We start from the raw sequence: 26,103 nt of genomic DNA, 5'->3' as shown, positions 1-26,103 counted from the left end.
TTTTATATATATATATATTATATTAAAAGAAAATGATATATTAAAACTATACTAAAATAATAGAAGAAAATATTTCATCAGGAGGCTTGCAAGCAAAGGAAAAGAATGGAATGATAATAAAATGTTGTGACTGACCAAAAAGTCTGAGCCAGCTGGGCTGTGATTGGCCATTAATTCGAAACAACCACCATGGGCCAATCACAGATGCACCTGCTGCATTCCACAGCAGCAGATAATCAATGTTTACATTTTGTTTCTGAGGCCTCTCAGCTTCTCAGGAAAAAAATCCTAGCAAAAGGATTTTTCATGAAATATCATGGCTACAAAGGCAAAAACAATAATTCAGATCTAGAGTAGCAGCAGTTTTCCACCTGCCATGGGCATAACAATTACAGACATCTCATTCCTGTTGCTGCTGACAGGCAAGAGGAAAAGCAGGGAGTGTTCTGGTGCAGCACAGGGAAATAAATGGTCCCAGTTCAGAGCTGAGCTGTGTGGAGCTGCCCAGGAAGAACAACGACACACAGAAACAGGCAGGGGCTCCAGGGGAAGGTGATGGGTTGTGAGAGACAAAGTCTAAAATTGTCACAATTTTAAATTTTGAAAATTTAAAAAGGTTTATTAAACCTTAACAAAAATACAACAAAGGACTACATAAGGAAAAAGCTGCAGTGCTGGGAACTGCCCCTTGGTCATACACATAGCTTGTTCATCTTAAAGAAGGATGCTCAGTGTTTTATACCCCCGGGGGTTGCATCAGCCAGCCCTGGCCCCTCCCAACGTCTGTCAGTCAGCTCTTCTTTGCCATTTATCCGTGGAAACTGCTTTCTAGTAACTTGATTGGAGGTCAGGTGTTGCCATGCTGCACCCCCTAAGCAACAAGCCTTTCTGTGAAAAATGTGTATTTTGTGATTGGCTTTTTTGCAAATATTAGAATTAATATTATATGTGTTGTGTTAGAAAGTAATGCTGTATTAATTCTCTTAAGTAGTGTGTTAAATATAGATTTAGGTTATAACAAAATGTTAAAATAGAAACTATGCTAAGTAGGATGCTTTTTTTCTAAAGAAAGGATTCGCAGTGAGATAGCAGCCACAGGACACCTAAAATCTTTCACAGAAAGAGAATTTATTGCTCCATTATCAGGAGAAACGAACTTCTTCCTGCTTTGCTCAGGTAGGACGACGCCGTCAGGATTAAGAGGAAGAAGCTGACACTGACCAGACAGAATCCTGTGTTTAAATGGGATTTATGCTTCATGTATGAGGTGTATGAATATGCAACAGGCTGTTGCTTTTAAGGGTTAATCCTCTGTTAACGTGTGTCCTTTTTTGGGCTTATTTTGCCCAGAAAAAGGTACCCAGACGTCAGTAACTCTTTGTTTCTATTGTCTCATATTGTCCTAATCCTCATTGTCCAAATTATTATTATTTTAATTATATTGCTATTTTTATAACCATTTTATTGTCATACATGATGCATAAATTCCTTCAAACACAGGATTCTGTCTGGTCAGTGTCAGCTTCTTCCTCTGAATCCTGACAGCGTCTTCATGACTGAGCGAGGCAGGAAGAAGTTAGATTCTCCTGATAATGGAGCAATAAATTCTCTTTCTCTGAAAGATTTAGGTGTCCTGTGGCTGCTATCTCAGTGAGAGTACCTCATTCCTTTCTTAAAAAAATATCCCACACACATAGGTCCTGTTTTAACTACAAAAGTTACCTTTTAACTACAAAACCACATTTATCGTACTATTAAAATGTTAATACAGCACTACTAATCAACACAACAAAACATATAGAGTAAATATCTGCGTAGTGACATATAATATTCACTTTTCACAATTCTGTAATTCCGAGATGAAGGAGCGCGGAGCCCCGGCCACGCGGCCCCGGCGTTGCCATGGCAGCGGCGGCGCGCCGGGCTGGCCGCGCCTGCGCGCTCCCGCCACGCGGGCGGCTCCTCAGAGGGGCGGGCGTGACGCGCGGAGCGGGCCCCGCAGCGATTGGGCAGGGCGGGCGTGACGCCAGGCGCGGACCGCGCGGCGATTGGGCGCCGCTGCTGGCGCGCCGGCGCGCGCGCGGCGTGCTTGGCGGGAGGCCGCGGCGGCAGCAGCAGCAGCAGCAGCAGCAGCACCGGCACAAGATGGCGGTGGAGCCGCCGCGGGAGGCCGTGTGGCCCGAGGGCGCGGGGGCCGAGGCGGGCTTCGTGCGCGCCGTGCTCTCGCTGCCCGAGAAGCCCGACACCACCGTGCGCTTCTTCGAGCGCGGCGACTACTACACGGCGCACGGCGCGGACGCGCGGCTGGCCGCCCGCGACCTCTTCCGCACCCGCGCCGTCATCCGGCAGCTGGCGGGGGCACCGGGTGGGTGCGGGCGTGCGGGGAGCCCCGGGAGCGCGCCCTGAGGGACGGACGGACAGCGGCGGGGGGGCCCGCCTGCACCAGGCCTGGCTGCGGCCGGCCTCGGGGGCCGGGGGAGCGGAGGGAGGTGGCGGTGGTGGCCCCTGGGTGCTCCGGTAGTCCCTGGAACCCCCTGGCAGCCCCGGGAGGCCCTGGCAGGCGGTGCCCTTTGCCAAGGCCGAGGCCTGCGGGTGTCACAAGCTCGGCTCACGGTGGCATTGCGGGGGTGGCGTGGGCCCAGGCCGGGGCGGTGCTGCCGGTCCCTTCCCGCCCTCCCGGCCCGCATGGATGCGGGAGGGGAGATGCTGAGAGGTGGCCGTGTCCCGTGTCCGCTCTGCTTCATGGAGGCCGGCAATCACTGAGAACAGTTCTTTACTTTCACGTGTTTCTGTGTGCTTCATGAGATTTCCTTTTCCATCCGCCCCGTGCTGCTTTTTGTTTATCGCTTGGTGTAAGGCAGTGCAGCTTGCAGGTGTGGGTGTAAGAGCATCATGATAAATTATCTTGTCAGACGGTACAAACCTTAATATTAGCCTTAATCTCGAGGAACACAGTGTTGTGTAATTGATTTATTGTGTTATCTGAGTTAATGGCTCAGATTTTGCAAAATAAACCTCTTTTAATGAATCGATTTTTTGCATGTGCAACAGCATTAAAACATGACATTCTCCTATGCTTTTTCCTTTGTATTGTGACTGATGAGGTCACAGGTAAGAAAAACTGACATTTAAATACCCCAGCTCTCCTCAAAGCTTGATGTGTCTTCCAGACTGAAAGCATGCATCAGTATCATTGTTGTATTCAGTTTACTAGTTATTTTGCAGTTATTTTACATGATTTTGTAATCATGTGATTATCAGCTCCAGTATTAAACCCTCTAAAGCCTTATCTACCATATGCAACTAAAAGCATAAAACTGCACTTGTTGCTTTCAGGATGATTTCAAAGTACACGTGAACTTCAGCTGCTCCCCACCCCCTGCTAGTGTATTGCATTGTTTCAACTGAAAAAATAAGAAAAACTGCTTTGTTGGGACAGTTCTACACTGGGAAAGAGAATATATGTTAAATGAGGGGTTTTTTATCTGTTTCAAAAAAATCTTACTAGATGTTTGAGGAAAGAAAATGAAAAAAATCCTATTTAAAATAAACCCATAAGTTCGTGTGGGTGTGGAAGTTTGCTGTTTAACATTTTTGATGGAAAGGGAGGAAGAGCCTCAAATGTGATTAAGGCATGCTGCTAAAAGAGAGATGTGATACTCCCCGTTGCTTGTGCTTACTTGGTGTCTCACCTAACTCCAGTGTGTCTGATGCCATTCTGAGTTATTTCCACTTCCCAGCCTGGCAGAAAGCTTAATCTATTTGCCTGCAATCCCCATTTGCTCAGCAGTGGAATTACCTTGTTCTGTGAGTAGGCTGCTGCTGGAGTTGGGGAGGTGGAAGTGGTGTTGCTCCTCTGGGCAGCTCCATGGAATTAAATTTGTTCAGCTGCATCGTCTGCTTGCACATACAGGAGCAGAAACAAGAAATTGGTCAATTAGGCACTTTCTAAGTTAGGTTTTAATGAAAACTGGTTTTTTTTTTGATGATATGTTGTTTTTACTGGATAAATTAGGATGAGAGAGAAGTGTCTTGGCACACTTGTTGTGTGAGTGTGAATAGGGTGGCAGTCTCGTCATCAGAAGCTGCTTATTCAGGAAAGACAAGATGTACAGCAGGAGAACCTGTAGCAGACTTCTAATCCTCATTAAATCAAAATGTGTGAAATATTGATTAGTAAACTAAGTCAAGAATATTGTGAGAGGGGAAGGGTGAGAGGAACATATCCTTTTGTATATATTAATGTGAATATTATACATTATATCTTATACTATATTATTTATATATTATACTTATTAAGTGATATTAGGAATTGAACGTTGTTTTCATTTGGAGAGAGAGAGTATGCTTTCTTCATTAGTATTAACCTGTTATAATGTTGTGGATTTTTGTTGTTTCATGGATTCTATAGGTTTGCTTCTTTGATGTTAAGACAGTATCTACTGAAGACTTTTCTTGGGGATTTTGATTATAGAAAATAAGCTTTATTACAAATTCAGGTATCTCATAATTTTCTTTTTGTTTTTGGGCAGGAACTGAGAAGCTTGAGAGTGTTGTGCTTAGTAAAATGAACTTTGAATCCTTTGTGAGGGACCTGCTTCTGGTTCGTCATTACAGAGTCGAAGTTTACAAGAACAAAGCAGGGAGCAAATCTGTCAAAGAAAATGACTGGTATTTGGCTTACAAGGTACAATTTTCAACCTTCCTTTATAGTTGTGAGATGAAAGAAAAAAGCCCCATAGCGTTTTCCTGCTTGGAGTTTTGGGATTTTGAGGGACTGATGATGAAAAGTCATGTCACTGTATTTTCTACTGCTCTAAGGCTGAAAGAGCTTGCCTTAGGTTGGGAAATAAAGGAAACCTAAAGTGCTTTCCTCTGTGTTAGATTCAAATGGTTAAAAACCAAAATAGCTTTGTATTTTGTATGAATGGACTGTGCAACTTTGATCAGTTGTTATTTTGAAAGAAAGAAAGCAGGTGTGTGTGTGTACAATTATTTTAATAAACATTTCCCTTTTTCTCACTAGGGTTCTCCAGGAAATCTTGCCCAGTTTGAGGAAGTTCTCTTTGCCAACAATGACATGTCCACAGCCATTGGGGTTGTGGGGGTGAAGCTGTCTGCTGCTGATGGACAGAGGGTGGTAGGAGTGGGCTATGTCGACACTACACTGAGAAAATTGAGTGTTTGTGAGTTCCCAGATAATGATCAGTTCTCCAACCTTGAAGCTCTGCTGGTTCAACTGGGCCCCAAGGAGTGTGTGCTGCCAGGAGGAGACACTGCAGGGGAGATGGGGAAACTCAGACAGGTAAGGGAACCACTGTGGCTGACAGACAAAACCTCTAAAAAGCTTAGCTCTGCTTTTTTAGCCAGGCTCTGATTTGTGGAAAAACCAAGGACCAATATCTTAGTTCAAGGAAGTTTTGATTTATGCATACAAAATTTGATTTATTTGCCCTTTAATCAACAAAACTTCTAAAATCTTGTCTGTCATTCCTTTCCCTGCAGCCTAGCAGTAAATAAGTATCACTTCAGGGTTTGCTTCTATGTGGTCAACATCTGTCCCTTAAATATTGAAATTAATGGGTGACTGTGTGTGTTTGTGAACAACAGGTCATTCAGAGGGGAGGGATCCTGATTACAGACAGGAAGAAGGCAGATTTCACAACAAAAGATATTGTTCAGGATCTCAACCGCTTGTTGAAATCAAAGAAGGAGGAGCAGCTGAACAGTGCAGCACTGCCAGAGATGGAAAAGCAGGTGAGCAGTGTTCAGTGTGCCTCTCTTTAAAAAGTGGAGTGATGTGTGCACCTGGTGTGAGCTGATCTCCTCTGCATTCTTGCTGAAGTGTTCAGCAGTTCTGCTGAACTTGGGTCTGTGTCAGAGCTGGATACCAGGGCTCCTGGAGGAAATGGAAATGGAAAAAAACATTCACTTATGGCTTTAAAGGAGAAACTAATAGGTAAGCAAATAGGCTGCAGAAGAGGTGCCTCCTGTTCATAGTCTGTCTAGCCTAAGGACTGAAATACAATACTCTGGTTATTTTGCATGACAGGAAAATTGGTATTTGAAAACAGAGTAATGTTTATGATAATATTTTTGAGTTGTCTTACGGCTTAAGTATATGTTTTAGTGCCTGCATGTTTGTTCTCAGCTGCAAACAAGAGGCAATTTGTTGAGATAAACAAGTTTGAAAATGGCCCGCACTGCTGATGCTCACTGCAGGTGTAAGGTTCACAATTATCCTCCCTTAATGTGTCATTTCATAACAGATTAGGGTTGTTTGAAGTGTGTTGCAGCTGAACAAGCCAGTCGTGCTGCTGCCTCTCCTTTGTGCTGGCACTCAGCAGTGCTGTGCAGTGAGTCAGAGCAGATGCTTGTTCTGGCTGAAAACTAACCCTGAAACCATGTCCTGAGATGATCCAGCATATCTCGCTGATCTGTGCAGTATTACTGGTTTGTGTTCTGAGCTGGAAGCATCCTGATAACAGCTTTGGGAAGCTGGCAAAGGTGTGCAACTTCACATTTTGTTGATCAGATTATGCAGATGGCTCGTGTGTTGTTCTTGCACCTGCCTAGAAAGACGTAGAGCGCCCCTGTGGAAATGAAGTCTTGTCAAACAGGATGAGTCTCTCATAGCCCTGCCAGAGTTGGCATGGCTCAGATTCCTCCCCAGCTGTAATTTTCTAGGAGCATTTATCAAATCCTCTTGGATTCATGGGTGTTTCTAACTAGAATGTGTTTTTTTTAAAACAACTTCAGGTTGCTGTTTCATCTTTGTCAGCTGTTATCAAGTTTTTGGAGTTGCTGTCAGACGAGTCTAATTTTGGACAGTTTCAGCTGACTACCTTTGATCTAAGTCAATATATGGTTCTAGACAATGCAGCTGTTCAAGCCCTCAACCTTTTTCAGGTAAGAAATACCTACTTGAGTTAGTAACTGGTTTACAAAATACTTAATTACTTTGCTGCTTGATAATGAGCCAGACTGCCCAATTGCAATTCCCCAGATCCTGTTGAATGGCAACTTCTACATTTTAGCTTTGTTCTCAGTTACTCTCCTGCAGTGTGTGTTTTAAACATTTGGATACTCTTACCACCTTTTTAATTTTTGTTTCTTGTTGGTTTATTTTACATGTAGAAGGGGAGAGAGGATCATCAAGGAGGCCACAATAGTGCTGTTCTTGGGAAAAGAATGCAAACCTCAGTTAGATGGTGTTACTGGAACGTGTAACACATGACAGGAGCAGTGCCAGTGGTGTCAGGAAGGGAGGGCTGGCAGCGAACAGGACAGCACTTGAGAACAGTCTGAAAGCACCATGTCATGTTAACTGTCATGTTTTGATGTCAGTTTTACCTGTTTTACACACATTTTCTACAAATCCAGACAGATTGACAGACTCCTTCATACCTCCTGCCAAGTCTGCTTTTCTGCTTTGCCCATTCCTGCAGTTAGAGGAAAGCATGGACTCAAGGTGGTGTGTTGTATCAGCTTTTGTCCTGTTTCCACATTAGTAAGCCCTGCTTAATAATCTTTGCTTGGACCTAATCTGCTTGCATTTCAGATTTATAGGAAGATATCACAGATTATGGCCCCTGTTTACTTTGGAGGAATTTCTGCAGGTAAACAGCATATATTCAGCATCTGAGCTGGGTTAGCCCCTGAAGAGAGGTGTTCTGAATTTTGTCAGTTTTTTTTTTTAATTTCCTGCTGCTGTGTGCCTCTCTAGGGAATGAAGCAAAAATTATATTTCTTCTCAAGCATTATGGAGGGTGTTCTAGGAAGTTCTATTTTAGCTACATTCCTTTACAAGTCCTTGCAGGTGTTGCATGTTTTGTGATAGGAGATATGCTGCTGTGTTTTCAGGGGCTTTTGTGAGCCTTGGAACAAAGGTTTTCCCATGCAGCAGGAAGCTGCCTGCGTGGTAGGATGTGTATGTGGAGGTTTTTGGACAGAAGTAAAGCAAAGTCAAATTATTTTGTAATTTGAGTTGCTCTGTGAGGTGTGTAGGTAAAAATCTTATGGAGCTGCAGATGCAGTTGGTGGGATGGAATGTAACCCTAAACATTGGATGTGCTGAAGTAGGTAATTTGTGTATGATATATGTATGTGTTCTGTGACACTTTCTTACACTCAGAAGTTTTTAGTATGTCATACTGCCCAGAACACTGAGAATATACCCATACACTTTAGATATCAGATATTCTAGGGGCTGAATGTGTCAGTATTGATTCTCATGGTATTCATTTCCTCTTCTTGTGACTCCAGATCTACATACAGGAGCATCCAGACCTGCTCCTGGTTGGATGTTTGCCTGCTGTTTTAATTGCAGCTTTTCTCTTGTAGAGGGGGTTGAGATTTTAATTTCAAAGTCAAGAGTTGAAACGAACTTGTTAGTTCAATATTAACCAAAATTTTTGCTTTGTAGCTGTTTGTGCGAAAACCAAATCAAACCACAACAAAAATTCCCAAAAGGCTGTCTGAAGTCCAGCTAATATTAAACCTGAATTATGGGTAACGAACTGTAATTTGAGCAGAGACAAGTTTAGAGGTGTTTATAGCACTGCAGAGATGATGTGGAGAAGCTTGAGAGAATTCAAGTATCTGTTCTTGAGAATTCAAGTTCTTCCCCACTGCCTGATTCTGTTGTGTTGTTCCCCCCTCAGCAACCCCAAAGTTCTAAAACCAAACCCCTTGAACTCAAGTCCTGTTCTTGCTGTTTTTGTGATGGACAGGACCCCTAATTTTTGACTTTAAGAAGAGCAAACTAGCAAATATTGTAGATATATTTCCACTTTTGCTACTCAAAGTGCAAACTGCCTCATGACTAGGTACACTTTTAACTTTGCTGTTCAGTCAGGATTGGCTCCAAAATAGACAAACCTTCTCTTTCCTTCCCATGTTCCAGGGACCAGAGTGTAAGTACTTTAGTGCTGTTTCGTTTACCATTTTTGTGGGCATGCTGAGTTTAATGGAAAAAAAAACCATGTTCTGTTCCTAAATAGCTGTGTGTCATTCAGTGGGTGTCAGTAAACTTCAGTAACTATTTTTTTTTTCTTTTGTTCCTTTATTTTTTTTTCTTTCATTTCTTCCAGAGTTCTATGGAAAATGCAAATTCTGCCCAGTCTCTAGCTGGATTACTGAATAAATGCAGAACCCCTCAAGGACAAAGACTGGTTAATCAGTGGATCAAACAACCACTTATGGACAAGACCAGAATTGAAGAAAGGTAACAATATTATGTGTTTAATAGACTTAAACACTTTAGTAACTATTTTATATAAGGCCCTTTCTTTTAAAACACAGAGTGCCACAACCTAGAAACAGTAGTGTTTGGAGTCTTTTGTGTGCTACCCTGTAATGCATTGCACTTAGAGCTGAATATATTTTTCTTTGAGATGCAAATTGACAGGTTACTGTTAAATTAAATGCTTTCTACAATTATACATTTTAAAGAGGAGGTGCAATATGTTTAGATGATCTGAATGATGCTGTGCTACAGGCTAAGGCAGTGCAGCAGCCACTTACTGACTTTGTTCATATGCAAATGCTCAGTCTGTATAATAATATTTTGATGTCACTTCAAGTTTACCAGTTAAAAAAAAAAATCAACAAAACACTCAAAGAATTAAGCAGTTGTGACATGCTCCTGTTCCCAGAAGAAAGCTATTTTTGGTTACAGTGGGTCACTCTAATCATGCCTAGATACTGTGGGGGCTTTTTCTTTCCTGCCCTTTGATCTTGACCTCTGTCACAGTGTGGCTGCCCTGCCAGTAGATAACAGTATCAGTTGATAAGAAGCCTTAGAGAATCTGGTAAATCTCTGCTGAGAATGCACAGATGATTCTCCACCCTTCTCAGAGAGGAAAACTGCAAAGGCTGTGTTCCTGCTGTGTGTGTTTGTCTTGAGGATGTTCACCACACAAATACAAGTTACATTTTTTAAACTACTTCTATATATACTGTCTTTTAATGATCTAAACCCAAATTTCATGCAGCTCTAGCAATCAGCACTACAAAATGTGTATTAAAGTGTATCTTGAAAAAGTAGAAGAGGCTGAAAAGTTGAGTTTAACTTTGATAGATTCTCTAAGGCTCATATTTCAGATAGGGCATTGCAGATGTATCTGTATATGCTCTTGGGCACAGATCCCTGCTACCAAAAAAAGAAATCTTGGCTTGGATGTGCTGATATTTAAATAAGTTATGCAAAGAGTAGTTGTTTAAGTCCAGCTGGCACTAAGCACAGAGCTACCTGCTCACCTCCCTGGTGGAATGGGGAGGAGAGGCAAAACACAGCACTGCACTGGCTACTGAGAAAAAATAAACTCTGTGCCAGCCAAAATCAGGATGATAGTTTTCTCTCTAGATTTCTGGAGACTGAATTATTCTGCTTCTTTTCAACAAGTTTTTCTACTCTACCTTTCCTCATCATTTACAGAATGGTGTGTAGTAAGTAACTTGATCAGAGCCCACTTAGAAATGTTGTTAATGTGACACTGAAATATTTGTTCCCGGGTTTGTTGAATGCTGTATCTTACTTCTTCATGTGTTACAAAAGCTTTCATTGTTGGTTCTTGACTAAGTACCCAAGATCATCTTTGGCTGTCAGATGATCTGACAGCTTCATATCTGAACCAAATTTAATTTTATGATTTTGTTGGTTTTAAAATTTTGAAGGTTAGAACTCCCGGCTTGTAACTTTCTTATGTCAAAGTAAACATTAGAAATTTAACTTTTGTGTGACATGTTTGCTTATTACTGTACATCAGAAATCTTCCAGGTTTGGAAGAGACAGTGTTTTCTTTATAAAACTGGGGTCGAGTTGTAGGCAGAAAATGTAACTTGACCTGTTTTGTAGAGTTACTGTCACCTCTGGGCTTTGTGTTGCTATTCTCTGTGGCCGATGTTGGCTGCATGTAGGAAGAGGTGTATTTAAAGGAGGAGGGGAGTAATTAAATAAAGTTAAGCTCTTAGTGAAGCTGTAAAGGTCATTATATTCAAGTGCTATGAATTTGAGAGAAGTCCACTGATAACCTCCTGTATCTTGCCCAGCTGCAGAGACCTTGGAGCTGCAATTTGTTAAAAGTGCTTTGCTTTAACCTCTGCTAATGGGCACTGAAATGCCATAGAGACCCTTTTCACTTCATTCTGCTGCATTCTGTCTGAATGCATTTTGCTTTCAAGTACTACCTGGATGAGCTCAATTCTCTGAGATAAAAGCAATGTAATTTACTTGTAAGCTTCATCCTCCCAAACTTTATGCTTTTCAGAGGATGTAGGACTGTTCTTTTTTTAATCCCAAGGAACAAGTATGATGAGAGAAGCTGTTAGTGAGATGTACTGACAGATTTAAATATCTTTTAAAAGATAAGATGCGGTTGCCAAGTTGTTTTCTGAAGACTTCACAGTATATTGTGGTTGTTTTAAGGATTTAAAACCACAGTTTAGAGCATAAGGTGCCTTGAGAAGGAAATACCTGGACTGTTGTTCCTTTACATCTCCTTTGTCATCAAGGGGAGCTCCTGATTGTTTCTCAGCTTGGAGTGTGCCATGTTGAAGGACCCCATTTAACACTAACCAGAGCAAAAGTCCTCAAACCATGCAGAACTTTCCAAGCTGGACGGATGTTCAGTGGCTGTTTTGAAGGAAGCCTCCTGTTTTGCTTATACAGGAGGTGTTTGACTTAACTGTTGTCCCAGTAGTGTAAAATTGGTGTCTGAAAGTTTTACTTTTTCTTTTTTCCCCCCCCAAAGTTAGATTGTTGTAACCCTCTGCTAAGGCCTGCAGGTGGTGCAAGTCATCTTTTGGAGATAAAGGAATGCACTTGTTTCAGTAATCTGCAGCGTGCTGTTAACCTGCATGGAAAAATGGAGCACAGACTTGAATCAGCAGTCCATGTGGACTATTGATACAGTAACAGCACAAATTAAAGTACATGGTGCACATGCTTCAGATGAAATTATATTTACTGACAGGAGCAGCTCCTGATGAGAACTGAGGAAACAGAGGCTCCTGGTAGCTGCCTGTCTTGTAAGACTTGGGGTTCTGCCAGTATCCAGCTGGTTTTCCTTGATTAAAAAAATAATTATCAGTCATAAGTATACACAATGCAGCCCTACTTCTCCTGTGTGGTGTGTTCAGAAGGCAAGTACATGAGGTTCTTGCTCCTCATCTCACAGTCAGCATATTTGAAATTAAAATGTAGTCGCAGAGGCAGCATGTGCAAATACAAGTATTAATTGCATAACCAAATTGACTGCAATACAGCTTCAGTATGTCATGTTTATTCTCCAGGTACTGGAAAGTCTGAGCAATGTGGCACAGTGTAAAATAGAGCTTGTTCTGTTATGTCCTGAGAAGAGAGTTCATGCTGAATATATTTAATTTTTTTTTCTGTGTTTGGGATAAACTCTATCTGACATTTATACACCCCATAAATAAAAGATTCCAGCTCACCTTTTTAATGCTTTATGTATACTGTGGTTGAACCTCTTATGTGCCTGTGTCCCATGGAGAAGGTGCAGGGGTCTCAGAGGAGCTGAAGGCTGTACTCAAACATCACTTGCTCTGAGCCAAGCCTATTTTGAGCTTTCCTCCTGTGTTTCTAAATATCATGCTGCATGGAGGCCACAGTGTAGAAACAAACCCTGTCTCTGGCAGAGTCAGCAAGTAATGCATTTCGGAAGCTCGAGGTGAATAAATGGCTGGAAAGGTAAAACTTCCAAATTTGTAGAACATTTTCATGCATCGTGATTATTTAAGTAGCAATTTGTTTAAAAAATAAAGAAAACCCAACCATAGCTTGTTGCTTGAGACAAGAAGAAACATAATCCAAGGCCCTGGCACTCTTGGAGCACATTGGGTGAGGTATGGGGCTGGTCAGACTCTGGAACGTGTGCTCAGAGGGGTGAGGGCATCTCTGTTGTTGCTCAGTGTTTGGCTGAAATTAGCCTTGTTTTGAGCAAGGGCTGTAACCAGAGGCCTGCAGTTCCAGTGGGGGCTGTTCTGCTGTTAAGGTTTCACTGCTGTTGTGTTCTTTTCTAACCTGCAGCTGTCCCTGCAAAGCTTTGTTGCTTTTGTTGTTCTGGTTGGGAGCTCTGCAGAGACCTCCAGTGCTTGTCAGGACCTCTCCAGAGGCACAGAGTGAGCCCAGCTGCATTAGCAGTGTGTGCTGGCTGTGTCCTCACTGAGGGAGGGGAAGATGTGATCGCCTTGGAGGTTTGTGACCGTGTTCACAGGGGTCTCAGGTTGAGGGAAGGGATGAGAATGTTGACTCCATGTTCAGAAGGCTTGATTTATTATTTTATGATATATATTACATTAAAACTATACTAAAAGAATAGAAGAAAAGTTTCATCTCAGAAGGCCAGCTAAGCTAAGAATAGAAAGGAATGAATAACAAAGGTTTGTGTCTTGGACAGAGAGTCCAAGCCAGCTGGGCTGTGATTGGCCATTAATTACAAACATCCAACATGGGCCAATCACAGATCCACCTGTTGCATTCCACAGCAGCAGATAATCAATGTTTACATTTTGTTTCTGAGGCCTCTCAGCTTCCCAGGAGGAAAAATCCTAAGGAAAGGATTTTCATGTAAAGATGTCTGCGAGAGAGGTTTGTCTAAATTACCTCTTCAAAATGCATTTTAGCCTCTGGGAGTTCTCCCAATGCCTCTAGGGGAGCTTCTGAAATACAGATTGGATCTGAGCAGATTTGAAGACAGAAATGTGATTTCTTATTGTCATGGAGATCATGGTGCAATAAATATTTCCCATGAAAGAAGTTGTCACTCCAGTGACATGAAAATGGTGTTGGCTTCCAGTAAGCCTTGAAAAATGTCACCTTTGTCATTCCGAAAGTTACCATCACCAAGTTCCCTAGAGAAATGTTTGGAGCTTGAAGCTCTCAGTGCTTCTTCTTTAACCCTCTTCACCTGTGTTTACTGTTTTCAAAACTACTAATTTACCTCTGTTTTCATTTGGGTTTGCTTGTAAAACTGAGTTTGCCATTGAGTGCTGCCTAGAGGCATTAAACTGGAGCTCTTCTAGTCAAGCACACATCACACAGGCCTGACTCCAGGAAGGAATTGCAATCAAAATCCCAGGCTCTCAAAACCTACCCAAAGGCTTAGATTGTTGTGTTGCAAAAAGACTTATATTTAGTTTTTTTGTCTGAGGAGCTGAAAATAAGACTCCTTTCATGGCACCTTCAGGTGTGGGAAAGACATTGTTGGTGTTTGTATCCTGCTTGTTTGTATTCTGTTATCCAGATCGTTTGTCTGCTGGATCAGGGATCAGCAATCAGTGTTACAAATCTGTAAATTATAGGTGGCATTGAGTGTTGCAGCACTGGAGCAGGTACTCATAGTATCTCCTCATTAATACTTCCAGCTCACCCACTTCCTCCTGACAAGTCCTCACTTGGTGCAAAATAAATAGAAGGATTAAGCTTTTAGTCATTTCTTTTGTGTCTGAGTTTTGAGGCTGAACAGAAATGAAAATTAAACTAAAATTTGATTGAAATGTCAGATTGGTTTTCAGACTTGTAAGACACGATGAAACTGCTATTTATTTAGGGAAATGTGAATCTGTAGCTGCCATACTGTTCTTTGGCTCTCATCCTGCCAAAATGAGGTGAAAGGCACTTACTGCCATAGTTAAATTGTGCTTAGAATCTGTTTGAGTATTCATTCCATTAAGTTTCCATTATGCATATAAACTTAATATGCACAGGTGCAAAGCTCTCAGGTTTGTAACAGTGTCCTTGGTAGTCACTGTTTTGAACACTGGATACAGGAATATGGTTTGTTTTCTGTGACAGAACAGTGACCACATTATTGCTTCTGCTTTGCTTAATTTATGTCCAAGACCATTAGAAAGGTGGCATGTTAGGACACTGCAATGGAAGCTCTTGGCAAGAAATTTTTGTCTTGGCTTGTAATTTAATTTTCATTTATCATGTGTGAGGATTATAAGAGTCTTTAATGGTTTTGTTGACATACAGCTTTGAGTTTCTTCAGTACAGAATGAATGCAAATGAAGAAATATTTGTTTTTCGACAGCTAAGAAATAGAACTTGTTCAGTTTGCTCTGAGTTTGCACAAGCTTAAAGAAATGCACAAGTTAGCACTTTAAAAGGGTATTAAGGTTGATGGAGTAGTGTAATAAATGTAACCTCTTAATTTTAATAATGTATGGAAACTTGTAAGGAATAAAGCACAAAAAAATAATAATGAAAATACCTTTTCCTCAGCTGACTCTATTCTTTGAAGACCATGCAGTAATACGCTTTTATAACTGGATCCCAAAATGCCATATTTAATTAAAAAGCAAGACTGGCAGAAAACCTCCATGGTTTAAGGCATTAAGCTGGGACACAGCCTCTGCTGCTTTCCATCTAGGGTGGCTCTGGCAGGTTTTGGGCGGAGCAGTTTCACTCTGTGGGTTTAATGAAGGTGCTCATGACTGCATTTGGTGAGTCCTTGCTCCATCCTCTTCATTGTCCTGTGTTACCATATAAGAAATGGAGGTTCATTAGGAGTTCTTAAAAGATGGGCAGTTGTTCTGTCTGGAAGCCTAAATACTGTGTTGCTCTTGTCTTTATTCAAATTAGCATCTTTTTGCCTTCATGGCCTTGACACTTGCTCACGCTCTCTGCTGTATGTGGAGTTTCTTGGGTCTTCAGGATTTAGTGTGAAAGTTCTTCATTTGTTTTTGACTCTTGTGCACCATGCAGCAGCCTGTGGCCCTGAGTTGTTTCATGGATGGCTCACACTTGAAATCACTTTAAATCAAAAGGTTCAGTCATCCTTCACTAACTGTGGACTGCCACCTGCTCCCTTGTAATTGGCACTGGTGTTCCTGTAGCTGACTCCTTCATCTTGTGATGGGGAGTTTATCATGCTTAAACAACCAAAGGTGTCATGTTGGATAGCAGATAATCCAGAAAAACTCAGCAGTTGCCAAAAGGGGCACTCCATGCCTCCTACTTATATTTTTTTTTCTCTCAGCTAAAAATCAGTTTGATTTGGCTTGTTCACCTGATGAAAACTAGTCCATGACAAAGTGAGGAAAGTTGTCATCCAGAATTAATCCTTTTGCTGCTCTGCAGCTGGTCCATGAGCTGCTCATGAAAATCCTAAGTGCAGGTCAGCAAGTACCAAAAGCCAGGATTTGTTCAGATTTAATGATCTGACTTGAGTTTGCTTTGTGCTGGCACTTTGACTGTTCCAGAGATTATGCCAGTTGATTTATGCTGTGAGTTATATTGCCAAACTTGCTGCAGGAGGATAGAATGGATATTTACTTATCCTTAGATTGGAATAGTGAGTCTGTGAAATGGAGCTGTGCACTACCATTGCTCAATAAACCTGCTGCTTTCCTGACTAATTAGCTGTGAAGATGCTGTTAGAATATTTTTAGCTCCTACAGAAAACAGACAATGAAAATTTTATGAAAAAGACTATATGTGTGAAAATAAGCATTGGGAAGACAAAATATACATCTCTTACAAAGATTTCAGGAGATATTTCTTGCTTTATGAGCTATCCTCATATCACTTTTGTCTTGAGGGTAAGAGACTGTTTAGTCCAGCAAGGTTGCAATGGGGTTTGAGGTAGGAGAGGATTTGCTGTATTGAATATTCAAAATTCAACTTTGGTGATAGATCCCCTTTGTTTTCTTCTATAAACATGCATGTTTAAACGTTGGGAAGACTTGTTTATCATTCTGTGAAGTAGTAATTTACTATAATGTGAGAATTTCCCCTTTTTATGCCAGTTCCTCTTCTGATGAGCTGTTTAATTCTTTTGGGTAATAATTTTGTTATTCCTTAGCTGTGAAAGAGGAGAGGAGGGGAGGGGAATCAAATCTTTTTTGATTTGTGCTGTTACATAAAACTAGTTTGAGTGGCAGTTCTTGGTAATAATTAAAAAGTGCTTTGTTCTTATTTGGCAAATCCAGCTTTTGGGAAGAGAAAGTAATGGTTTATTTTCCTTGTCTATCAGTTGATAGGGACTGGTACTGTGTGTAACGCACCCAGGCTGAGGAGTGGGAAATAAGAGACACCTGGTTCTGGTTTGAGGTGTGACTGGGGTAATTTGGATGAACAGGTGTTTGAAAGTTTCTTCAGACTAGACAGGAACAACACTCCTTGTTTTAAATGCTCTGATACTTTCAGGACTCAAGTTTTGAGCCAGGGCTGATCTGCCATGGGAATGTGGACTAGTCCCAGCCATGAGATGGTGACAGGGAGATGTCCCTGTGTCCCTGCTGCAGGGCATGGGGGACCTTCAGTCTCACCTGGAGGGAAGCAGTGACAGCCATGGCAAGCTCTGGTCACCTGCTGCCTGCAGAAATGCTCCTGCAGGTCCCCTCTGCACTCTGAAACACAGCTCACAGCTCTGCAGCTCCTGGCCATGGGCAGGGGGCTGGTTAATGGGCACTGCTGCCAGCCTTGCCTTGGGAATGAAGGAAAGATTCGTCTTCTTCCTCTAATTCCTCTACTTCTTCTTCATCTTCTTCATCTTCATCATCTTCTCCTCTTTCTTTCTTCTCCTCTTTCTTTCTTCTCCTCTTTCTTTTCCTCTTTCTTCTCCTCTTTCTCCTCCTTCTCTCCTCCTTCTCTCCTCCTTCTCTTCCTCTTCCTCCTTTCTTCCTCTCACCTTCTTCTTCTTTCTCCTTTCTTCTTCTTCTGTCTTCTCCTCGTAGGGAATTTCTGTGCCTGCCTCCCAGTCCTGCACTTGCTCCTCAGTTCTGGCTGGAGCTCTGCTGCTGTGGTGCTGCTTAATTTCATGTTCATTAGCATGATGCCAGGCACTCACTTCCCTGAGGCTCTAAAAATATTGCTGCAGTCTGCTTCAGGAGCAAAGTCTTAATTGCATCAAGTGGTACTTTGCTGATGAGAATTAAGACCAAGTATTTTATTTTTCTGCTGAAGAATTGTTTTCTTCTTTACTTTGCTTGATCTGCTGAGGTTGGAAAGTTCATAAGGACTTGTGCAAAGATAGTGAATTATTGGTAACATCAGACTTGAATAAGTATCTTGTGGGGAAAAAACTACAGTGCTATTTTAACTGCTTTTCCTGATAACCTCTCTTATTTTTTATTCTGATCTTATTATCTTGCCTCATAGTCAAAACATGCAGTTTTCAATGCTTGATTTCTGTAAAAAATTTTCATGGTTGATTTTTATAAAAAATTTGTGCCTGGTACCCCTGATAGAATCCCAGGGCTTTAATTTGCTCTCTAGCCTTTGGCATAATACTCAAATAGTGTACTCAGAAATTCATGTAGGGTGGTAAAGAGTCTGTTGCTTCCCTGATCCATATTAATTTTATGTTATATAAATATAACTGATATAGAGGAGTGTGAACTCTGTTTGCTTGGAACACTGCATTTATTTGAATTAGAAAATTTTTCTGTAAATGGACTGTCCTGAAGTTAGAAATATCCATTATTGTTATCATGGTAGGATGGCTTAGGGACTAATTAGGGATACTAGAAAAGGCATGAGACTGATGTTTGACTGTGGCTTTCTCTTACATTGTTGAATATTACAGGTTTAACAGCAGGGAGCCTGATCTGTGTAGCTGCTTAGTAGCACTCTGTGTACCCAGAGCTCTGGAAAGTGTGTGCAGTTTGATTTCTGTGGCTCTCCTAGGCTCTAAAGCTGCTCTTCAAACCTTGCAGTCCGTATTACAAGGGATTAGACTTCAGCAGGGCTGTGAAAAACAGGATATTCGTGGACTTTCCAAGTTACATTTAAGATTAAAGGACAGTAGGAGTGGGTTCAGAGGAGCTGCACTGTCACAATGGAGTGAAAGGCAGTTGTTAGTGCTAAATGCTTTCTGAGGGCTTCAGATCCATGCCTGCAGGTAGATCCTTGGTTTAGTTCATTTAAAACCTCATGGGGAGAGTATGGAGGTAAGAGAGCAGTGGGTAGCAGCCCTACCTCACACTTCTCCTGGTGGCAGTGCTGCTTTCTGCCACCTTGGAAGTGCTGCTGGGACTCGGGCTTGGGGGCATCATTTCCCAGCCACTCCAGGCCAACATCAGGGCACAGCTGGGCATGTCCACAGCTGGCAGGGCCACCCCAGGGTGGGGTGCTTCAGGGCAGCCAGAGGTGAAGAGCAAACCCAGCCACAGCAAATGAAGATGTCTGTTTGTGTCTTGGTTCAGAAAGTCAGGAGTCTGCTAAGGAAGGCAGGAGCCTCCCCTGAAATGGAGAATGTAAAACCCTCCCCACCCCTCCGAATTGCTATAAATTTTAAATTAGGGGCTCTCAGGCAAAAAATATGGGAGCAGGAAATAACAGCTCTTTATAGGGAAGAAAAATAAAAGGGTAAAATAAGCAATGCAGTACACTAGAACAGCACTGACAGGGTCAGAATCCACCCTGACACCCTGTGGGTCAGGCTGTTGGTAGCAGTCCAGTTGGGATTGTGGCTGCAGTCCCCCTGGAGTGTCAGGTGTGGTTCTGCTGGAGCAAGGGGGATCTGTAGAGAAGAATGTAGTCTTCCTCTGAAGATCCAGTGGAAGGAGAGGCAGCTGCTGTTCCTCTGGGGAATCCAATGGAGAAGCTGTGTGGTATTTCCAGAATCTCCAGATTATATCTGGGTAGCAATGCTTGGCTCCTCCCTCTGGGTGGAGCATCTCCCAATGGGATGCTGTAGTTCTTATCAGCCATGAAGTGACATTCAATAGCTGTTATCAGCAGATGTCCCCTCCGGAGGGAGGAATGACTGTGAGCACTCAGAGAGAGAGAGATAAAGCAAACTGCCTACTTGACAAAATATAATCTGCCATACAGATGGTAATAGAGTAAGTCTTGCCTTGCAATCTGGAACAGTTTGAGGAGGGGCTGCAGCTGTGAGCATCCCCCTCAGTGGCAAGCTGAGGTGGCCACGGGTGCCTCTCCCAGGTTTTGTTCCTCTCCCAGGCTTTGTTCCTCCACACTTTGTGGCTGGGCTGTGAACAGAGCAGGACAGCTCCAGCTGCACCCCTGAGCCAGCTCCTCTTTGGTCTCTCTGCCTTCTTTGTTTCAGCAGAGGGCAAGTTTTGGTACTCTGTTTGGGTCTAGAACTGTGAATGGTTGCAAAAGCTTTTAAGGAGCTACAGAGGTGATCAGAGTCCAAGGAATGCTGTCACCTTCCTGGGGTGACAGCATTGTCTCTCTAAGAACACAGGCATCACAGGTCAGCTCTGAAAAATGCATTCCCTTGGGGCTCTTTGTTCCTGGTTTGCTGTGTCTGTTCATCTACTGTATGATACAATATCTTCCTATTTGTTAAAAGCCTGCAATTCCACATCCCTCACATAAAACTGTAATGCACTTCAAATTCTGGATTGAGGAGGAATATACACTGTTCTACTTCTTCACTGTCATCTTCAAAGTTGTCTTTTGTAAGCAGTTATCTTTTAGTGTAGCTTTTTGGGGGTGCTTAGGTCGTGACAGTGGTTTTCAGGGAGGGAAGCTGTGAAGTAATTTAATAATACAGTAACATTCAGAAACAAAACCAACTTTATGCTCATGTGGCAGGAGCAAACAGTGACAAGGTTTGGGCAGGGGTGGGTGGGAAAGGTTTTGAGCCATTTAACATGGAGGGGAGTCCCTGTGAAGGTGCAGGCTGCTCTTTTTTTGGCAGACAGCAGGGAGAAGTCTTCAATACCTGAGCACAAGCCTCCCACCTGGGTATCTTGGCATTGCCTGGGTTGTTTCTGAATTTATAGACCCTTGTGTGTCCATGCAAATTTGGGAGGGCTGGAGGAGAGCTTGCTCTGCTGAACAGGTTGTGATACTCAGACACAAGATTTTGGATCCTGAATGATATTGGATGGCCAAATTGCTACAAATTCATTAAAACAGCAGTAAGATTCTGACCCCTTGCTTGGGATATTCTGTCTCATATGTAAGAAGTGCTGGAGAGGTGTGTGTACAACCCATCCAGAAAGCAACATTCTGAGTTCCTAGGGAATCAAAAACCTGGATTCAGATCTAGTGTCTTCAAAGGAACTGGAGCCTGTTGTGAGCCCCTTCCAAGGCTATTCCTGTGGCTTGGGTGAATGTTGCCATCAGCTGGAGCTGCCAGAAACCAGAGCAACTTCTGGCTGTGCAAAGGCTCCAGTATGAGCTGAGTGGGGACTGAGATCAGTGATCCTAAGCCTATGATGTATAACTAAAATAAAATGGCTTTTGATGCTATTAGTCTCTCTAAAGCTGCTGGTTCTTTATTCCTCTGGGTTTGTGTTACATTTATTTCTAATTGTTTGCAAAGACTGCTCTAGTTTCATAAAAAAAAGTCTTTTATGCATAACCAAGCACTTCCAAAAGCATGCGTGGGTTGCTTAGCTATTTTGCATTGTTATTTCTTTGTGCTTGTCTGAAAAATTTTGGATGTTATTTTTATAAATGCATGCAACAGCTCTGATTGTCTGAGGCAAAATGACCTGGGATGGTCAGTGTGATTTTTATGCTACTGTGTGCTGAATTACTAAAGTAATTTTTAGTTATCAGGGTTCGGATTTCTGATTTAGGCTCTCATGTGCCAATCTTAGGTGTCTGCTTTAATGCTTCAAGGGCTGTAAAGCATACTGAAGTTCTTTGGCATGGAAAGAGATTTGTAAATTTAAGGCCTCTACTGCTTACCTGAGGCAGCAAATTGGATTATGGCTGATTTTTGGGAGAGAAATGATTGTTTAGGGAATGACTTGGTCGCCAGGAAAAGTTTTTAAAGGGAGCTTAGGAGACAGTGCCTTGCTTATTTCTGGTTGGAAAAAAAAAATCCTGGTTTGAAAAAAAGAATTTGAAGTATTTATCTACTACAGCAACTTTCTGTAGACTGGGCTTCCTGCAGGGTGTTAAAATACTGTGTGCCTTGTGTGAAAAAGAAAACCCAATAGAGCAGGTAAGGTGGTGGGTAGCATTTCACATGTCTAGGTTAAGCATGTCCAAGGAGGATTTGCTTTGGCTGCATTGGTTTAAGAAGAGATCTGAGTTTGAGAGAAACCTGAGGGAAACAAAATAATGGTATGTGAGGTGTTTTTCCACTTTCCTTTGTATGAGGAGAATATGAAATTAAAATATAAAATTAAACTGATACAGCTGTGCATATTCTGAAAATCATGGTGAGATGAAAGTCTCAGTATATTTTGAAGCAGTCCTTAATATGCTGCTTTTGTAAGTGGTATTTCTTGATTAAAATTCTGCATAATCAAGTAGAACAGTTGGACAGGAAGGTTGGTCTTAATCTACAGTCAAAAAAATTCATTTGCAGGCAGAGAATTTATGCTCTTCAGAGGACTCAGCTGTTAGATAGTCAGGGGAGTTACAAACTTTAAAGTCTTCTTAAAAGTAAGTCAGCTTCTCCTGTAAGAGAGGGCATTCCTAGTTTATTTCAGTATTAACACTTTAACCCCATTTGTTATGTGGAATTCTTAGTACAGTTTTTTTTTCTGAAAACATCTATGAGTAGTTGGGATTTAGAGTCACTACCCTGAAGTAATAACTAAATATTTATTACTCATTATTAAATATGTATTAGTGGGTTACATATGGATCTCAGTTTCGTGAAATGATAGAAAAAAACCTCAGAGTACTTTTTTGAAGCAGAAGTGCTTGAGGGAAATGTTTTCTTTCCTGCATGGACAGAGAGGTGCAGAGCTGTCCAGGGTTTTGCAGGATGTTGGTGGAGGAGAGAATAAAATTCTAGGTGCTTTATAACTAATCTTATTGCACACTGGTTTGTTGGGGTTTTGTTTGTTTTTGTTTGTTTTGTTTTGGTTTGGTTTTTTTGTTTTTCTTTTGGAGTTTCTTCTTCTTTTTCTTCTTTTTCTGCTTTTTCTTCTTGTTCTTTTTCTTCTTGTTCTTCTTGTTGTTTTTCTTGTTGTTGTTCTTGTTGTTTTTTGGGGTTTTTTTGCTGCTGGGCAATCCTGCTCAGGCATTATAAATACTCTATTCCTTTATAAATACTCTATTCCTTCTATCTGTGATCTTTTATTTTAGTCTGTTTAGTTATTATTTCTACACAGAGAATTCTTTTCTTTCTTCATAAAAATCTGTATACAAATCTGGCATGGTTAATGCCTTTTTTTTTTTTTTTCTATTTTCCTATTTTCTTAAACTATTTTTTCTACTAACTGAAACTTTGATATTCTGTGTAGAAATCTAGAAATAGAATTAAACCCTCCTGACATCATCTGTGTTGAGGCACCTTAAAATGGTGGTGGAAAGTGCTGCACAGGTGTATCCAGGGAGGCAGAAATCTCTTTTGATGTCAGATGTGATGCAGACATCGGTGGAATGGAAGCAGCCTGTCGAGGCTCAGGCAAGTGTGTGACATACATTAGATTGGAAAAACCCCAGATTTTTGTTGTCTTTTTCTGTGTGTGTCTGTGGTACATTGGCCTTCTGTCAGAAGCTGGTTCAAGAGATGCTTATTAAGAGTAAAACTGGGGGAAAGGTGGAATGTTTTGAGTTGGAATATCCAGCAGAAACGTGGACATGAGTGAGGTTTTTTCCTCTCTCTGTCTCCCAGGGCCCGCTAACCCTAATGACACTTGTGAGGGCACAGAATTCAAAGCTGGTAAACAGCCGTGGTTGTGCTTAGCAGGGATAAAAGGTGGTTACTGTTTCCAAATTAAAGAAAAGCACTTGTGCTGATTTTCTGTTACATTTGCTGCAGTCTTGTTCTCTAGTTTTGCAGATTTAAATAACCGTCTTGAAAGAGATTTCCTTGATGTTCTAGCGTGGTTTCACTACTTATAATTGTTTCTGTTATCTTGACTGTGCTGCCTTAGATTTAGGGTGGAAAGATTTGCCCTATTGTCTTTTCCTTTTGGCTGTGTGGCAGAAATGAATTATTTAGTGTTGTCATCTGTTCTTTGGTTACACTTTCTTGGATTTTAAAAATTTGTTTCTTTTTGTATTTCCTTTTTTTTTTTCTCCCCTTAGTTGAACTTTATATTAAAAACAATCTGTCATTTGATTTCATTATTACTTGTGATCATTATTCATGACTTATAGTTGCATTACCTTTCCATTCAGCAGCCTTGTATGCATTCCTACCAACAGAAAATTGTTATGCAAAATGTGGCATGAGCACAAACCTGTCAGATGTATCTTTGTGGTTGGCAAATGTAGCGGGGGGAGATAGAACAGTACCAGGAAGGTCATGAAATGTTAGTCTAATTATCATGGTTTTGGCAGAGGAAAATTGTTCATGCTGATCTGAGAACTCTGAACTTGTCATTGTGGACAAAAGAGGAGGGGAAAGAAATAAATTAGAGCTTTCAAAATGCCTTTGGCAGGTCTTATCCAAGAGGCTGTTGAAAAAGGTGAGGGAGTCGTGGGATGAAAGTGAAGGGTTTGTTTGTGCAAAAGGCACAAATGGGGAAAACCCCCTAGATCCTGGTAAAGATGAGCTCAAGACTGAGCTCATGGGATGTTCTAGAATGACTTACAGCAGCTCTGCAGAATTTAGTAAGTCTTCAGAAGTGATTCTGTGCATGTATCTGTATGCTAGCATTACTGATTTTCTAAGGACCTCTTGGAAGAAATTGAAGTTGTCTGACTTTAAACATGAGCCATGAGAGCACAAGATAGCATCTCATGTTGATGGTGAACTTTAATTTTGCAGATTCTTGCATGTGTGAAGTTGGTCATCAAAATAAGAAAAAGAAGTAGTTTTTATACTTGAAATTTCAAGGTTGAAATCATGGGGTAGTCAGTAATTTAGGCAGGTGGGATAAACCCAGAAAACTCTTGTTTCCTGCTACAGGCAGGAACAATATTTCTCTGGATTAAAATTCACTTTGATAATGGATAAAATTCCAAGTGTGTCTTCCTGGTGCTTTTTTAAAATGAAGACATATTGGGATTTTTTTAAAGTGAAGTAAGGTGGTTTTAAACCAGAAATTCATGCCATTTTCCTCATAATAAAACTTGAAGGTATCTGCAACTAGTTCCTCTTTATGGGTTGATGGTGTGGTGATATTTTGATAATGGAGAAATAATAAATAAGTTTACAGATATTGCATAATAGCTGGGAAGTGAGAGGACATAACATCAGTGCAGTACAAGCTCTTGTGTGTTTGCCATGACTGTAACTGCTGAAGACCAGGGAAGGTAACAGCAGGAATACATGGGTGTGCTAAATGGAGAAGTTTATAATAAATCCTGCTTTGTTTTTGCCAAATTTCCAGATTAGAGGACTAAAAATGGCCAAGCTGCTTGGTTCCTGTGGGGAGGTTCATGTTGGCAAGTTGGTTCCTTCTCTAATCCCTTGGGGGGAAGGAGCACATCTGGTTAGTGGGCTCATTTTTAGGCTGTTGTGTCAGGTGTCTTTAGTTTGGTTCAGTTCTTAGTGCTTTTCCCCCTCAATATCTAAACAATATCTGGTGTTTAAAAGCTGTGTTTGGTCACTGGTGGCTTCTGGCACTTCTGAGAGAAGAGTTTGTGATGTGAGCACTAAGTGAGGTGTGCTGGTAAATGGAAGGGATTTGTGATAAGCATGGCAGTGTATCTGCTGTGGGGAGATTGTGTAGCTCTTGTTATTCCACCAAACCATTGTCAGAAGTCTGAAAGCTAAAAATCATGTTCAGAAACACTAGCAGGGATCAGAATGGAAAATTGCTTGGCTTTTATGATGTTTCTGATACAAGTCCTGTTCTGTGTTCTTGCAGTAGGTATCTTCAGTGTTTTCCTGTCTGTTTCTGACAAGCTCTGTGTACATGCTGAAACTTTAATGTTTCTTTTGGAGGTAAAGCACCCTTATGTGTCAGTAATGTCAGTCTCTCAATTTATCTATTAAGGCTGTAGTTGAATGGATAAACATAAAGGTAGGATCCTTCTTTCATGTTTTTCATTGATTTTTTTTTTGGGTATAATACAGAAGATTCACTGGAGTGTGGGAGTAGAATACTTTTTGAAACAGAAGGAATTTTTTGTATACAGAAATGTACCACTGCCTGTCCAGGGCTCTCTGCCTCGTCTTGCTTTAGCCAAAGCCTTTGTTACCTGTCTTTGCTAATTACCTGGGGCAGTGGACTGTGTTAACCCCTGTGTGGTGTTGCCAGTGTCTGGCACTCTGCACAGCACTGCAGTGTGTA

At 41.5% G+C, this 26,103-nt stretch overlaps 1 protein-coding gene across 2 annotated transcripts in view; it reads left to right on the top strand.

Moving 5' to 3' along the window:
- Positions 1-2,145: 2,145 nt before the first annotated feature.
- The window catches only part of MSH2 (mutS homolog 2), a 48,679-nt gene continuing 24,721 nt past the window's right edge, over positions 2,146-26,103 (top strand). For both annotated transcript variants that reach the window (XM_058800977.1, XM_058800978.1), the window contains exons 1-6: positions 2,146-2,365; positions 4,533-4,687; positions 5,027-5,305; positions 5,611-5,757; positions 6,760-6,909; positions 9,093-9,226. In XM_058800977.1, coding sequence (XP_058656960.1) covers positions 2,146-2,365; positions 4,533-4,687; positions 5,027-5,305; positions 5,611-5,757; positions 6,760-6,909; positions 9,093-9,226 — 1,085 coding nt within the window. The remainder of the gene's footprint in view (positions 2,366-4,532; positions 4,688-5,026; positions 5,306-5,610; positions 5,758-6,759; positions 6,910-9,092; positions 9,227-26,103) is intronic.

Source organism: Ammospiza caudacuta, chromosome 3, assembly GCF_027887145.1.
Source record: "Ammospiza caudacuta isolate bAmmCau1 chromosome 3, bAmmCau1.pri, whole genome shotgun sequence".
In the NCBI taxonomy this organism is placed as follows: domain Eukaryota; kingdom Metazoa; phylum Chordata; class Aves; order Passeriformes; family Passerellidae; genus Ammospiza; species Ammospiza caudacuta.
Note: the sequence above shows the minus strand (reverse complement) of the source record. Positions and strands in the feature narration are given on the sequence as shown.